The following is a 16700-nucleotide window of genomic DNA, read 5'->3' on the forward strand; positions in this document are numbered from 1 at the left end:
ATATGGTCCCTTCAAAAACACCAGAATACGATCACATCCAGAATCAAGGTTTAATCTTTATCGTTCCTCCAATCGCAAATAATAATAAAAAAAGCTTATAATAATGACAAAATATATACCCCATCTTTAATTTGAGGAGGCTAAAGAAATTTAATGCCGAAACTATTTCATCCATATTAATTGGCCATAAATTAATACAAGGACATGTATGATAGAAAATGAAACAAATGTTGATCAATCAGTCACATTTGCTTAAGAGGAAATGTAACAGATTGAAATACATCACGTCTAATAATATTGCACCGATTACACCGGTGAGAGGGCTTACCTGATTAGTCGTCATCATCAATTAATACCTTCAACAACACACAAAAACAGACCCCTTTAATTAATCAAGTTTTAATTGTTGGCTCATTAATTCGATTTTCCCAAACACCCCACTTGTGTATAATTTCGTATTCACCAAGTAAATAGTGCACACCAAAAGTTTTTCTAATTTTTTATTATATCCTCACCTTCTATAGTTCTATTTATGTATTCTATATTGTAGCATCCACAAGCTGATCAGTACTATATTAGAGCATCCACAATGGGGCGTCGATCGGACCATTGATCGGCAAATTTTTCGCCATTGATCAACAACATCAGAGCCATTTGAATTCTTTGTATCAAATGAATAAGGTCTGATCGGCGCCCCATTGTAACAGTCGACCCAATCGGCGCCCATTGTGGCACAAGACCGGCGATAGGTGAATTTTGTATTTTTTCGCCATTGATCAGCAACATCAGAGTTGAGTTGAATTCTTTGTATCCAAATGAATAAGGTCCGATCAGCGCCCTATTATGACAGTCGCCCCAATCGGCGCCCATTGTGGCGCAAGACCGTCAATCGACAAATTTTGTGTTTTTTTCGCCGTTGATCAACAACATCAGAGTCGAGTTGGATTCTTTGTATCCGAATGAATAAATACATATGTATGACATGAGACTATATTACCACTAGAAACAGTATCTTAAAATCCACAAAGTTAAAAATCAAAGCAAGCAGTTGCTATCATAAACTTTCTAGGAAAGAAATTTAGACTGATCATACATACATACATACATACATAAGCCTGGCACAAAATCAGTCCCCCTTTTTCCAATTCTTATGGAGTAGATTTCTTTTTTTCTTCTCAGAATCAATCTGTAGTCATCGGTTGACTCATACAGCACCTGAAACGAGCTTTTCTCACAGTAGTCATTATCTCAGTCTCAGCAATCTCAAGCATTCTAACCACCTCCTTGAAGGACGGCCTAACATCAGGATTCCCATCCCAGCAGAGCATCATGATCTGACTCAGAGCAGGCAGACACTCGTTCGGGATAGTTGGCCGAACACCTTTGTTCACCACAGCAAATGCTGCCTGAACGGCAGTCATATTCTGAAACGGGAGCATCCCTGTGATTAGCTCCCACAGGACAATCCCAAAGCTATATACATCAACTTTCTGGGTATAAGCCCGATGTTGGATCATTTCTCTGCAATTTCATACCACAACGCATACTATCACGATAAGATTCAAAAGGATAAAAGAAACATGTTCAGAAATCATAAGGAAACTACTTAGCCTTCTCCATCTCAACTCAACAAGTGCAACTGCAAGTGCATGGCCACAAACTTCCTATTTATATACTGATCTTCCAAAAGTTCAGGCATAATATTATATTCTAAGCATTTTTCTCAAGGGCATTAATAGCCTTATACTTCACAACACTAATTTAATGGTGAGGACTCAAAACTCTTGGCAACAACAAGATAGTACTACTCTCGGACACCAGAACTTCAATTTCGACTTCTGTGACTGACTTACTAATCACTTCTTGATGCCACTCTATAGTCTCAATTATTTCTATAGTAATCAAGAATATGATGCAACTTAAGACCTAAAATGCATACATTTGTCCTGGTGGCCGGACCATTACTAACCCGTGATTTTTCTCAAACAATTTTGTCTGGGGCCACCACAAATATGATGGAGAACTCCTCCAATGGACTATAAATATGCTTGAAAAATATCTCAGTTAATAATGCAACTTATATATGGCTCGAGAGCAGTTATTTCCCAAAAAACTTAATGAAGTTGTCCTAACGTTTTTTTTTTGACAAAATACAGAAAGGAAATTATTGATAGAAATACAGAAAGGAAATTATTGATAGAAATAAGGAGCTGGGGCGGGGGGGGGGGGGGGGGGTGAATATGATTATATCAAAGCATTTCCCAGCCTTTTAATTGGCATTGGTCAACTCCTAGAGGACATGATGATTCCTATTCCAGTATATTGTCTAAATTATACCTAAAAGATCCTTGCATAACAAAAAAGACAACTCAACAATTCTTTTTGGTATAAAAAGAGTAATAACGAATAATAAATATAATATCTCTCGACAGTGGAATAAATACCAATTTACGTCATGGTTAAATAAAAGCAATCATATATCCCTAGCTTACAATTGCGAAAAACACACGACTCAGAAACCAGCAATAGGACAGTGAAGTGAGAATAAAGACAGATTCTAATGCAATTTTTAGTGGTGAGAGAAATTGACCATTCCAACACTGGATAAAATAAATGAATTAGGGTATAGATGCCAATAAAGAAACTTTTTGTGGCTAGGCAAGACGTGGTTAAATAAATGAAACTCTTGGACTACATTATCAGAATGTCTTATGGTTATTACCCATTAGGGTGCAAAAAGAAATAAGAGACTATTTCCATAAAATAAAAATATGATTGCTACCCAAAGACATAAATTTTACTTGCTAAGATCGTTTCCAAAAAGGATAAGTTAAAAGGAGCAATTAGATGATCGGGCTGAGAAAATTAGTCGACAGTTCCCAGGGGAGAAGGTCGCGTTACTGCCTGCCCAGGATGTTAAATAGGTAGGGAAGAAAAAAAGGATGCTGTCATCCTCAAGTGCAAAAGAAAAATATTGCAGCTAAAAAAGCAAGTTAAAAGAAGAAAGAGAACAATAAAACTTACGGGGCCATCCATCGATATGTGCCTGTTTCTGGTGTCATTCCTTCTGTCTGTACTTCAATACGAGCTACACCAAAATCTGCAATCTTAATAGACTTGTCAGCGGCAATTAGAAGATTGTCAGATTTCAAGTCCCGGTGGATCAAATTTAATCCATGAACATACGCCATCCCCCTAGCCACATCTAAGGCCTGCTTCACAGCTAATTTCAAGGGCACTGCACGATTCCGACGTTTTGTCAAGAACTGGCGCACCGACCCTCCCTTGGCGTATTCTGTCACAATACACCACACCATGGGCTTTCGACATGCACCAATAAAGCGAACAATATTTGGGTGTTTAAGCGTAGCCAGCATCATTACTTCTTGTTGAAACTGCTGCTCCATCACATGTGCCCTCTCGGTGTCATTCTCTGGCTTCTCCAAAAGCTTAATTGCAACATCCTCACCATTATAACTGCCTCTGTAGAGCTTCCCAAAAGCCCCCTGAGCAAAAGCAGGCCCCATGTTCAGCTTACTCAGGTCAATCGTCCACTCATCATAATTCCCAAGTCCTTCAGTAGGATACCGAGGATCCATCAGAGCTTGAGCGAGGGCGTCATCACTCAGCCCATGAGAAACCCTTCCATGATTGACACTGGCAGCAACAGAGTAGTCTTTGACATGCCTGAGGCCATTGTGGCCCAAGATACGAGTGTGCGAATCATTTGACCCAACACTGCTGTTGTCAACCGACATCGCAACAGACCCTCCACCATTACTCATCTGCAAGCTCCCAAAACTTTCGGTCGACATATTTGACCCCTCATTGAGCTTGTGATAAAAATGCATCACATAATTTTCATGATTATTGTTTAGCCCTACAATTCCATTAAACTTGGGACCTTCCAACATTTTCTCTGTAGTGTTTACCAATTCAGTCTGCAACACGGAACCTCAACACTCTTCTTCTTCTACCTACCGCATTAGTATTGCAATCCCAAAGCTCCCACACCAAAACCTTTAACACAAAAACAATCAATTTACATATTTGAACATACACTCGATACAATTTAATCGCCAAAAATTTAATCGCACTCATATGAATTAAAACGATCAGACCTAGATTCATTATTTAACCCAATTTACCTTTTTTGTCTATTGAGCTGATTAAAAATCAAAACTTTAATGGAAACAAAACCTCCCGCGAAAAGAAAAATTATTTGCGAAACTTAATAAACCCTAAAATTCGCAAAATTAAACGATGATCCGAGGGCGGAATCGATGAAATAAAAAAGAAACTTAATAAACCCTAAAACTCACGCCGATCGAGTGCGGAGAGCCTCTACTCTATCACACGCTACAGGTAAACCCGAACGGAGCTCTGTGCAATTACAGCTCTGCCCCTCGTCGAGCTCACGCCTCTCAACCGTACAACCAATGGAGCGAAGCAACGACGTCGGAGACGGGGAATTGTAGAGAGAGAAAGCAGTACGGGCAGAGTATTGAGAGAGAGGGAAGTATGAAGATTGAAGAGAGTCTTCGTCTCCTTTTTCTCTCCCCTTATTTCTAATTTTTCTTTATTCATTTAATTTACCACTGAATTACTAGCTTGAGTGGTAATCCAGTGTAACTACGCGCTTACCGCTGCCGCGTGGCGATTGGACTCATCGTAGCCGCACATCATAATACATGAATGATCTGTTAGTTGCACTTGCACACACGCGCCAGTCACGTGTGGCCCCGCAGCGGTGACTCAGCGCAACGCCTTCGATCCTGTTTGTTAAGAGCATCTCCAGTGGGCGGATGTCCCACTCGGACATCCACTAGGACTTCCCAAAAACACCACATGTCACGTCACTAGGACTTCACATCCCACTGTCACGTCACTAGGACATCCCCTTCACAATCCGCCCTTCCCATCGCCCTTCTCACTAGGACTTCCCGCAATAAAAAAATCACAAATTCACAAATATACGTAACAGAATTATAATTTTGACACGGAATACGGGAAAATTGCAAATGCTTCATTAAAAAAAATTACATAAAAAAAGAAAAAAAATTACATAAAAAAAGAAAAAAAATTACATAATAAAATTTTTGACTCGGCTCACTCCTCGTCGTCCGTGCCGCCCTCGCCGTTGCCCGTGCCGCCCCCGTCGTCCCCGCCGCTAATCTCAGCGCCATAATCTCCAATGGGTGGCATGCCCAAATCGCGCCGACATCCATTGATGACATCCTTCAACATCCTTTTGTACACAGGATCTGTCGTGCTATGCCACCTATGCATGGTCCGGACCAAGCTAGTCGTTATCTGCGCGCGGGCGAGACGGTCGTACTCTTCTGGGGGAGCAGGGCCTCCGATTGGACCTCGAACGGCCCGCTGCTGCTTCCCCTAGCCTTCCTCTGAGCAGCCTTTTGCCCAATCGGGCGACGACGCCGGCGAGAGTCTGATTGAGGTAGCCGGGACACTTCCTCGGCTTCTGGGAGCTCGTGCGAACCAGCACTGCTGCTGTATTCACCGGAAGCGTTGATCTTCGTCCGCTTCTGCCAGCCATCGACATCCACACAAAACTTTTGGGAATCCTTCACCACGAGATAGGACTCCCACTGGTCGAAATCTTTGAACTTCAAAGATCTGTCGGGGTACTGCGCCATGGCACGGTTCTTCACATCCTCCTCGGACATACCGCTGGTTGCCTGGCGGAGATTGTTTTGGTAGAGGCCGGCAAATCGACTAAGCTTAGGCCTCAACCGCTCCCACTGTTTCTGGCATTGTTCGGGAACGCGACTCTTCGCCCCAGTCGGTTTGTGTGTGAGGTAGGCTTCAGCGACGCGATGCCACAGTCTGTCAATATGCTGGTTAGCACCCACATAGGGATCCTCGACTATTGAAACCCAAGCCTTCGAAAGCGCGACGTTTTCCCACACGCTCCAGGCCGTCCGCTTTCCCGTCTCCTCATCATCCTCCTCTTCAGCCACCGTTCGCGAGGAAGAGCCCGTGGCTTTTCTCTTGCCCTTGCCCCTGCCCATTGCCGCTGTCCCCTCATCATCGGGAGTCTCCCTGATTGGAGATAGCCCCAACTCCTCAAAAGAGAAAGTTTCCACGCCGGTGAACTGAGTCTCCGGAACAAAACTGGAGGGGGTATCAGTAGACAGCATATCGATAACCGGGCGATAGACATCGTCCGCTAGTGGTTCAGGGCCCCTGCCACCCCCTCCACCAGGCATGGTCTGCATCATCCCCGGCATCATCCCCGGCATCATCCCACCCATCCCCATCATATTTGGGGTCATGCCCCCCCATCCCCATCCCCATCATATTTGGGGTCATGCCCCCCATCACCGCTGCCCTGGGCATCATACCACCCATCCTACCCATCCAATTGTAAATACCAAAGTAAGGGGACATCATACCACCCATCCCACCCATACCACTCATCCTACCCATTCCACCCATCCCCGACATTGCCGGAAGCATTGTCGCATTTCCGCTAGAGTTTCCCTCCAGTTCGGCGGGAAACGTCGGAGTCAGGGACTCGCTCGTGCCGGGGGAGGTTCTGTCGTTCTCCATTAAGTAGAAATGAAATTTGTAGTAAAAGAAGAGAGAAACTTGTTAACACAAGTGGTGTGAATGAAATGAAGTGCAACGAGCCGTATATATAGAGTTTTTTTTAAAAAAAATTAATACCGGACGTCCGACCCACACCACAATGGCGGACGTCCGCCCGCACGTCCGAGGACATCCGACGTCCTTACGGGACGTCCGTATCCTACCTTCCACGCCACAATGGCGGACGTCCCGGTCGCCCGTCGCGGATGTCCGACCGGACGTCCGCCATTGGAGATGCTCTAAACAAGGAAGCAAATATCATCAATGACAAGATAGGAGGAGGAGGAGGAGGAGGATACATTTACCTTGTTGAGATATCGGCTAAAGCCATCCGTAACGCCGTCTCTTATCCTTCTCTTAACCGTTTCATCCATTAACTATTCATGGATCTCATTGTACTTTTCACTCCATCTCTTAACTAAAAGACAGAACCTGCAACCCTACATCTCATCTCTTAACTTACTATTCATTCAATTTCATTTTTTATTTTTTTCCAACAAATTCAATTAATAAAAAACACACTCCATTAAATAAATTAAAAATACAACTTAAAATCCTAAAAAAATACATAATTAAATTTGTGGCAAAATAAATAAAAAAACATAATTTGAAATACAATTTTATAGAAATTAAAAAAACTACTCTGCCGGCGAATCATCTCACGAAGGCGGTGGCGGTGCACTCAAGGTACCTAGAGGCGGAATACCAATTTGTCTTGCCATATACTCAATTCCGGCAAGATGGGCTTGGTATTGTGAAGGCGTCATGCGGGAAGTGTCCGTCATCGTGGCGGTCAAGTACATGTACAATATAGGGTGTTCGAGCCCGAGCCCAAGCTGGACCGCACACCGCCGGCCCACCTTTCCTCGTCTTTGACGGCCTCCCAGACATCGACATGTCTGAATTCTTTGCCGGTGTCGTCGAAGTAGACTCGCAAAGCCGATCTCAGAATGTCGGCTCCCGTGGCTCCCTTTGGTAATGAGCCGCTTCGTTCTTGTAGATGCCGCATAATTTTTTGACCTCCCTATCGACTAGGTCAAAGTGAGCGCGGAGCATCTTCAATGTGCGGTGATGGGACCCTCTTGGCTTGATCTCGTTGTAGGCCTCGGTGACCTTTTTCCCAGAAGCACTTCCGGGATTGTTGATTCCCGACGACGGGATCGTACGAGACGCTGATCCAGGTGTTGTACACCGCCATCGTGTCCTTGCAGGTGTACGGATGTCGGCCTGCATCCTCATCCTCCTCGGCCGCCTCCGCCTCTTTCTCCACGGCGTCGAATGCCCTGGAGCTTCCACCGCCTCATCCTCCTTCCGAATGGGGTTCATCCGGATAATCCTCCCGAATTTGGGATAATCCCTGCGAATACCTCGAGGCGGAGGGACGAGCATATGCATCCACATCAAAATGGGGTGGTTAGTACCCCCCCGGCGTCGACGAGCCCTGGGTACCTGGCATAGACGAACCGGAACCACCCAACGTTGTACATGCCCCTCCAGTCACCAAACGCGTTGATGTCAAACCCGTCGGATCCGCCACCGCTAGAGTTTCCGTCGCCGAACATTTTGTGATGAGAGGTTAGATGAAAATTGGAGAGGAAATGAAGATGATTTGGAGGATTTGATGTGTATTTGTGTGTGAAATGAGGATGAAATATGAGTATTTATAGAGTAAGAAAAATAAATAAAAAATAAAAAAAGGAAAATGGTTGAAAAACGGTAATATTACCGTTTTCGATTTTTTATTTATTTTTAATTAAATTTGAATTTTAAAAAAAATGATTTATTGCATCAGCGTGACGAAGCCCACTCGCGGGCCGGCGAGTGGGCGTCACGCATGGCGCCGGAGCGCGCCACATCGCGCAAGCGCGTGGCAAGACAGCCCGCGAAGTGTCTCGGTGGGACGGGCGTCTCAGCGAGACCAGGACGAGACGGGGCACTGCAACGCGTCTCGCCGCCGTCTCGGCGGGACGAGATACGAGCCACCCTCTAGACGCGTTGCTGGTGGCCTAATGTTAGGGAAATTATTCTTTGCAATCTTTCCATTGTAACACATACTCCACGCCTATATAATGGCAAGACAAGTAAATGAAACGTTTTTTTTAAGTTGTCCTATTAAAAATGAAACGTTTCCTAAAATTAAAACATTTTTATCTCTATTTTTTCATATATCTTATTTTACTCTCTTCATAAACTCACAAAACAACATTATATAAAAACTCGTACCGAGGAGTATGTAACATTGATTCTAACACAATCAATGAAATACAATATTAGTCTCTAGACATCAAATCAATATGGTACCAGGAGCAAATTTGGATCCTTTTGTCAATCTTTTTCTTTGAACTCAGATTAGTCATCATCATCGTTTACACCCTCCTCGGCCATCCAACCAAAATCCGGCAAACTATAATATATTATGTTGACATTATGTGTTGACATTTTAATGTCATCGTGTTGACATTGTTAATACATTGTATTGATGAGTTAGCAGAATTAGCAACTTAAAAAGTTAGCAATATAACGTTCCTTCATTGAATATATATTAAGTCATGACTAATTGATTTAAGTAGTAAATATTCAATGGGTTAGCCCAATCCAATTCATCCATGGATCCCTAACCTAGTCTAAAGAATGTTTTATAAATAGAGATGAAGAGAAGAAAAGATTCATAGCCTCCTTCTCTAACCCTAAAATCGGCACCCCCTAGTGTAGAAGAAAGAAGAATATTTTCTAGCTCTCCTCATGCAAATCTAGATCTAAATCTTCGTGTTTTTCGTAACACAATTAGGGTTCTTGTCTTCGTAGCTTCATCTAGATCTATCAAGGTGGCCTAAGATTTTCCCACACAATGAATAACAAATGAAGTTCCAAACTAGACAACTCTTTGGAAAATATACTAAATTTAACTGATAATCTATAGCAGATAAAAGAATTAATTTAATGATTATTGACATCTTAAACACATAAATAATACAAATTTAAATAGAATCAGATTATTCGTAATTTTAGGATAGAATGGGAAGTCAATATTATTTTCTATAGTGGTATAAAATAATATTCAATTGGATATATATTAAATTATGAGTTGATAAATTTAATTAGTAATTGTCCAATAGGTTGGCCCGATCCAATTCATCCATGGATCCCCAACCTAGTCCATACATACATGGCTCAATAAATCCTTACCTCAAAATCAACGCCTCTTACTGTCATAAGAGAGAAGAATTTTTCTAGCCCTTCTTGTGCAGATCTAGATCTAATTCTTCCATCCTCAAATTACTAGGGCTCTTGTCTACATGTGTATTATCTAGATATATAGTGATTATCTGAGATTTGCTCATTCAAATGGCTAATCATGAGCAAGGGAATAAGTTAGAATATCTAAGGTTGAGTCAAGACTCTACACGTGGAGAAGGTACGAGTCTTGGAGGATCCCAACAAAACAATCACAAACACATTAAATTTATGTATTTTATGTGAATTTGATGTGTTTATATATGTGTTTTGCACAAAATCGGTTGTAATCACTTAATCACCTAAATATATTTACTTTGGGTTCTATTTAATTAACGCATATTTTCGTTGCGCAATCCCAATACTATACACTCCCTCTGTCCCCGAAGGTGCAGGTTCTCGGTGTCGTGTTAAGCAAGTATGTATCCACCTGATCAGGATAGAAATCCTAGCCAACTTGAACTTGGTATCAATAATATTCCTCAACCCACTTCTACTGGTTAGTATAGTGGAGGTAAGGGTCGAATCCCACAGAGATTGACACGCTTGGGTAATTGTGGTGATAATCTGGAGGGGTTTGGTTAGCTACCACGCTTTGGTTGAGATTCTACCTAGACAGGAATTAAAGGTGGTACTCTACTGACTGGGTGGTGTGAAAGTGATTGACATGTAGCTGTGTACGTGAGAGTGGGGGACACGGTGTTTCAGGGATATGTGGAAAGTAGATAGTTACTATAAAAGGCTAAACGGAATATCAGAGAATAGGTGGTGGTTTGGTGGCTGCACTGTCAGGTCTGTAGGGTACCAGCAAGAAAAGTAAAGGACAAAAGCAAAAAGTAACTAAAAAGTAAAAGTTGTCCCAAACTTGGATGTGGATGTTGTCTTCTTCAACAAGTATGCACAAAATCAAACAAACTCAGATTCCATGGATGACACTTACAGATTAACAACTTCACAATTCAGATCCACAAATTAACACTCTAAAATTCGAAGATTAATCGAGTGAAATCAAGAATTAAACTTACTGGGCGACATGCAAGGTGACAGATTTCACGTAAACTCGGATTTTGCACTTAATTACTTCGGAAACTAAATCCAAACAACAAACTTAACTAACAATCTCAGATCGAGCAATTCCAAATGAAATCATGCTTTCAACACTTAGAAATTACCGTGACAACTAGATCTAAGCTACCTAGGCAGAATGAAACAAATTCAAACCGAAAGAGATGCATAAAAACAACTTCATTGCATAAAACGTTTGGATCCCAACAAAACACTTCAAAAGATAACAAGTACTGAATATGCAACAGATGAGCTTATTTTATTTCCCTTCTAAAAAGATGAGCTAACACATATTGTTACATACTCCTCTCATTTCACTATCATCAAATATAAAAACTATATGTTGAAGGATCTATTATGTATATCTTTATTTGTTATAAACCATATATGACTTGTGCATTTAGCGTGATAAACAAATTTCAATAAAAATTCCAGAGAGAATACTGAAGACTATCGAATCTATTCTTAAGTACCTTATAGGAATTAAAGAATAATTCATAGTCAATGGTGTGCATTAAAAATTATCAGTTACTTAGTATATTGATATTAGTTTCCAACATAGTTTGAATCTCAGCATGGACATATGATGTTCATAATTATAGTTCATTAAGTTGGAATAGTTCCAAACAAATATAAGTGTTGGTTTGATTACCAAAGCCAAGAGCTAGATCAAAATTAGCAAAAATGAGTAGTGTGAAATTAGAAAGAGTACCTACTAAGATAACTAAACCTTTCAGCAAGTCTCAACGTGTATGAAAGCACAACAAGAACTTGGAGTGCCTAGATGTTGTTTGCTTTGAATCAGTGGGAGTTTGAATCTTGTATTGTCTTAAAAATTAGTAGGTATTAATACATACTTAACATATCACATACCATGAAAATTTAATTTTCTATGGATTTTGTGTCTTTAGTGGAATAATTAACTTGATTGTTTGCTCTTATTCCTAGAAATGTTCCCTTGAACCATGACTGTCATTAATGGTGTGAGATGATGATAGATGATGATAAAGTATGATTTTAAATTAATTTTAACCAATGATCATTAAGATTGAGATATTGATTATGTTAGAGTTTGTATACTATAAATCACTTTTCGGGTAATTGAATACTGTAAAAACTCTTATTTTATTTTCCAAGGAATAAAACATATTATTTTTGTCATAATGATGTTATGTTTTACAGTTAATGGTTGTTTAATAACATATTTAAATGTATAAGAAACTTAACAAAGTCTAAGTCTTTATTTTAGTAGACCGGTTGTGGGCGACGTCCACTTTAAGGTAACACGGTCAGTTCTGAATAAAGAAAAAGAAGAATTTCACAACTCAGATAGGCTTAGACTACTTATCGTGAAAGGCTGCAATGTCAATCCGCATATTTCTAAGTTTGAAATAAGATGACATTGGTGTTGTGAAGCACTAAACGGATCTAACAGCAAGATGTGTCTTTATGCTATCTACTAAAAGACAAGGTCTTGATAAATATTTATTTCTTGTATTAAATTGTGGCTGCTAATAATATTCCGATATAAGCTTGTATTAAATTGTGGGTTCAATTTAATTAGTAAAAAGCTAATTGGGGGAGACCATATCCAAAACCTTCCATAGATCCCTGACTGGGCCCAATATGTAACTTAATATAAATAGGAGAATAAAGGAGACAAAAAATACACTAATTATTTTCATAAAATTTTCGTCCCCCTCCTCTCTCTCTCTAGAGGGATGATTTTTCCCTCTTCTACTCCGTGATGGAACTCTGTCTTGTATATATAAGTCCTAGTATCCTGGTGAGATCAGCCCACACTCATATCATAATACAGTTCGGGAACCAGTCAGAAGATTTATGGTCGAATACTCAACATCTTCACGTGGAGAAGTAACAAGCCATCTACGATTCTTTGGAGAATCAAGAAGTTATGATTCTATTCCATAGAAAAGCATGTTTTAGATTTCAATTAATCATAAAGCATGTTTTAATTCAAGTTATGAGCATGATACATATGATAATTGCGCGAATAGAAGTTGTCTGAATAATCTACTAAATAGATCGTGTTCTCTGATTTATTCATGCTTCCGCTGCCAACCCCTTCAGATTATATGTTATACGTTAGCATATGGTTTGCATCACATTCTTAGAGAGTGTAGTTATTCTCATGACTACGAGATACTATTAGATATCCGTGATGGACACATGGATACATTGGAGAGCATTGGTAAACCTACTATGAAACTGTTTGGTTAAGTGTCTACAATTTATTAGTATGTGGAGTACGTAATCTATAAATATATATAAGCGGTTGGAGAGCATTGGTATACCTACTATGAAACTGTTTGGTTAAGTGTCTATAGTTTATTAGTATGTGGAGTACGTAATCTATAAATATATATAAACGGAATACCAAAGAATCCATTTTCCCGTCCAGTTTCATGAAAGATTGGTCACTATATTATAAAATTTCATTAGCATATAGTATACCTATATTATCACATGATTGATATGAGTATATATCATAAAGATTTGTCAAATCAATAAAATCACACTTATATATATCCAATGGTTACAATGAAAATTCTCTTAAAGATTATTCCTATGACGATTGCATAAAATAAAACCATGTGGTCTCTCTCAATTTATTTTATTGACTAATGTGATTATGCCATTTGTTACTATATCATTGGTCAATAAATATTTTATTTAATATTAAATGAAATATATAGATAAATTATACCAAAATTCATATTTTTTTATCCTCTACCAATAGAGATCACATTTGCTATAGTTCTATTCGCAAAAAAAAATCTCTATTTTTCTCTATAGATAATCTTTCTTCTATTTTACAATTTCTCATTTTTTTAATTTATTCACCATGGATGATGAGAATAACATATTCTCTACTTCTAAAATTTCAAACCTTCTTAAAATTATTTGTATTTTAATTATTGCAATTTATGACTTTTGTTTATTTGTTTTTATTTTATTTTGTCAGTGTTTATAATTTTTTTGTAAATTTTAAATAATATAATAATAAGAATAATATTTATCGATCTATACATAAATATAAAAGCCAAATACAACAAAATCCATTTTCCTGCCCACTTTTATAGAATATTGATACATGTCATTATCATAAAATGGTATCAACTTTTAATATACAATACTAAGGCATGATGGATTTGATATACTCCATTGTCCCATTTAAAATGAAACATTTTCTTTTTCTGGTTATCTCATTAAAAATGAAACGCTTTCTAAAATATAAACAACTATGTTTCTACTTTTTCATTTATCTTACTTTACTCTCTCTTCATTAACTCACAAACAATAATACATAAAATCTTATTCCGATTTCCAAATGTTTCATTTTAAGTGGGACAGAGAGAGTATATAATAAAGGGTTATCAAATTAGTCAAATCTCATTTAGTTGGGAGCTTGTCACGGTTAAAACTTGGAACCAATAATATTTATTACCCAATGGATAAAATGAAAATTCTTTTAAATGTTATCCTCTTAAATCTGATAAATAATATTGATGGCATTCCAAGACCTAAGTCATTGTCTTCATCAAAGCTCCATGGTTTTAAGAGTTTTCTCTCCATATGTCATGGATCTTACTGTGAAAATGCTTAGCTAAAGATTTTGTGTTGATCCAAACATGTTATTGGATAAATTGTTCGTCTGAATTATTCTATTTCCCTATCTTATGATCGTCCTTATCACAATCGTATTGTTTGAATTTATTATTTTTGGTGCATCAATTGTAGAAGATCTTTATTCTTATTTAAACGTCTCTTTAAGTTGGAATAAGATAGATCTTTGTGATAACGAATTATCAATTAGAATTGTGTAGAGGATAATATGATAATGGATGTCATGTGCCAGTGCTTATAGTAGTTGATCTTTGAGTCTCTCGCATTCGTAGGGTTCTTAGATAAATGAAAGTTGGTTTATAGAATATGTGTTCAGCTATTATATCTTAGTGCTAGCATTGAGAGTTGATTTTGTAATCCCGTAATTCATAAGATATAATTGTATATTAGAATAAATCACCTTTAATCTATGAATGATTGGAGTAACAATCTCATCTCTTAATTCGTCTTGCTCATTTTATTTTATTTTTAATTGTTGTTGCATGATCTTTGATCCAAATCTCCAAAGTAAAGTATTTATTGTTATGTGTTTTGTTTGCTTTAGAGTTAAATAATCTTTACCTTCCTTATGGATCGGCACTCGAAGTAGTACATTCGATGATATATTCTTGCAGTATCGTTGTAATATTAGAGTTATTTTATTAAACTTGTGTGATCTTGCACTTGATTTTATAACTCGAAAATTACACATCAGTTGTGATGATAATTATGTTAGTTGTGATGATACATTTAATGTTGTGTTATTTCAACATAAGCTCCATATTCTATTCAGGTGTCTCAGGAGTAGATGTGGAAAAATAAGTATTCACGTTTCTACACTTCTACATTTTTCATATGTTGGGCCTTTCTTTCGGTTTTGTGATGATAATGATATTAGTTGTGATGACACATTCAATATTGTATTGTTTCAATATAAGATCCATATTTTCAAAATACTGAGTCGTGCATCGCACGGATGTAATACTAGTAGTCCTTAGAGCTAAGATCATTACACATTTTGTTTGTTTAGTGATGTACTTTGATTTTGTGCAGCGTTTTACCTCCCCTCAAAGGATTGAGACAAGAACTTGTGCTGTGTACATTATAGGCAAATAGAAAATAGTAGTTTAGCCAATAATGAGATTCATTCCTCGATTGAAATTTTGAAAGAACACTTAAATTTTTAATATTATTAGACCATTAAGTCACTGGCAAGTACAATTATATATTATATCCTTTAAGTTATCCACACCACTTATTTAACCCAGTGGCGGACATAGTAAGAGCCATGGAGGGGCTTAAGCCCTTCCCAAAACTTGTTTTTTCCTTTTTTTTCCTACTGCTATAATCTTCTGAAATTTTCAAATAACAGTCCCAGCCCTTCCTAAATCAATGATGTTGAACACTAAATCGCTTGATATTAATGATTACAATGGGCTGAAGCTGCTAAACATGATCTGAGAATTTAAAATCTGCAGGTGCTAATTGAGATACAAATGGCTGTTTTGGGGAAGAAGATGGCCCAAATCCCAAAAAATAAGTAGTTATAAATTTTTCTGCGACTCTGATTGAATAAAATAGTGCAACTTTTATGGACTTTAGAGTGTCCACTATAATGTGGACACTCCAATAGCCGCGCCCCAAAATTTGTCCATAGCCCCAAATTTTTTATCCACAGCCCCAAAATTTTGTTTCCGCCACTATGGTGGACACTTCCAATAGCCCCCAAATTTTATAATCAATTTTCATTTTAACATTGTTTTTTATTTCAATCAAGTATAATTAAAATCACCGCAGTGTAAATAATTAGAAACCGAGATAATTGGGACCGAATACTCGTTGTATTGAAAAGGGTAAAATTGTACAACGAATATTTAAAATACAATACAAATAAAAATAAAATACAAATAAAAACTCTGCCACTGTCTACTCGGTGTCGGAGTCGGCTTCCTCGTCTTCTTCTCCGTCTCCCTCTTCTTCTCCGCCTCCCTCGCTGCTGCCGGCTGCCGTTGCCCCAGTTGCCTCATCAGCCAACCCTAGACGCCGCTGAAGCCGAGTTATGAGCTTCAAGTATATATTCTTGATGAACGGGTCAGTCTCTGCTCCGTATTTGCCGCAGACGTCCTGCAGTTGTTGCATCAACTACGCATCGAGGTTCTCCC

General features: G+C 38.6%; 1 protein-coding gene across 1 annotated transcript; it reads right to left on the reverse strand.

Annotated features, from left to right (window-relative positions):
• Nucleotides 1-972: 972 nt before the first annotated feature.
• LOC121753124 (serine/threonine-protein kinase STY13-like) lies at nucleotides 973-4561 on the reverse strand. The gene is made up of 3 exons (XM_042148307.1): nucleotides 4323-4561; nucleotides 3025-4020; nucleotides 973-1521 (listed from the first exon to the last, which is right to left on the reverse strand). The coding sequence occupies exons 2-3, from the start codon at nucleotides 3912-3914 to the stop codon at nucleotides 1182-1184; spliced, it is 1230 nt and encodes a 409-aa protein (XP_042004241.1). The 5' UTR covers nucleotides 3915-4020; nucleotides 4323-4561; the 3' UTR covers nucleotides 973-1181.
• Between the last annotated feature and the right edge of the window lie 12139 nt (nucleotides 4562-16700).

This window comes from Salvia splendens, chromosome 10 (genome assembly GCF_004379255.2).
Source record: "Salvia splendens isolate huo1 chromosome 10, SspV2, whole genome shotgun sequence".
Classification (NCBI taxonomy): Eukaryota; Viridiplantae; Streptophyta; class Magnoliopsida; order Lamiales; family Lamiaceae; genus Salvia; species Salvia splendens.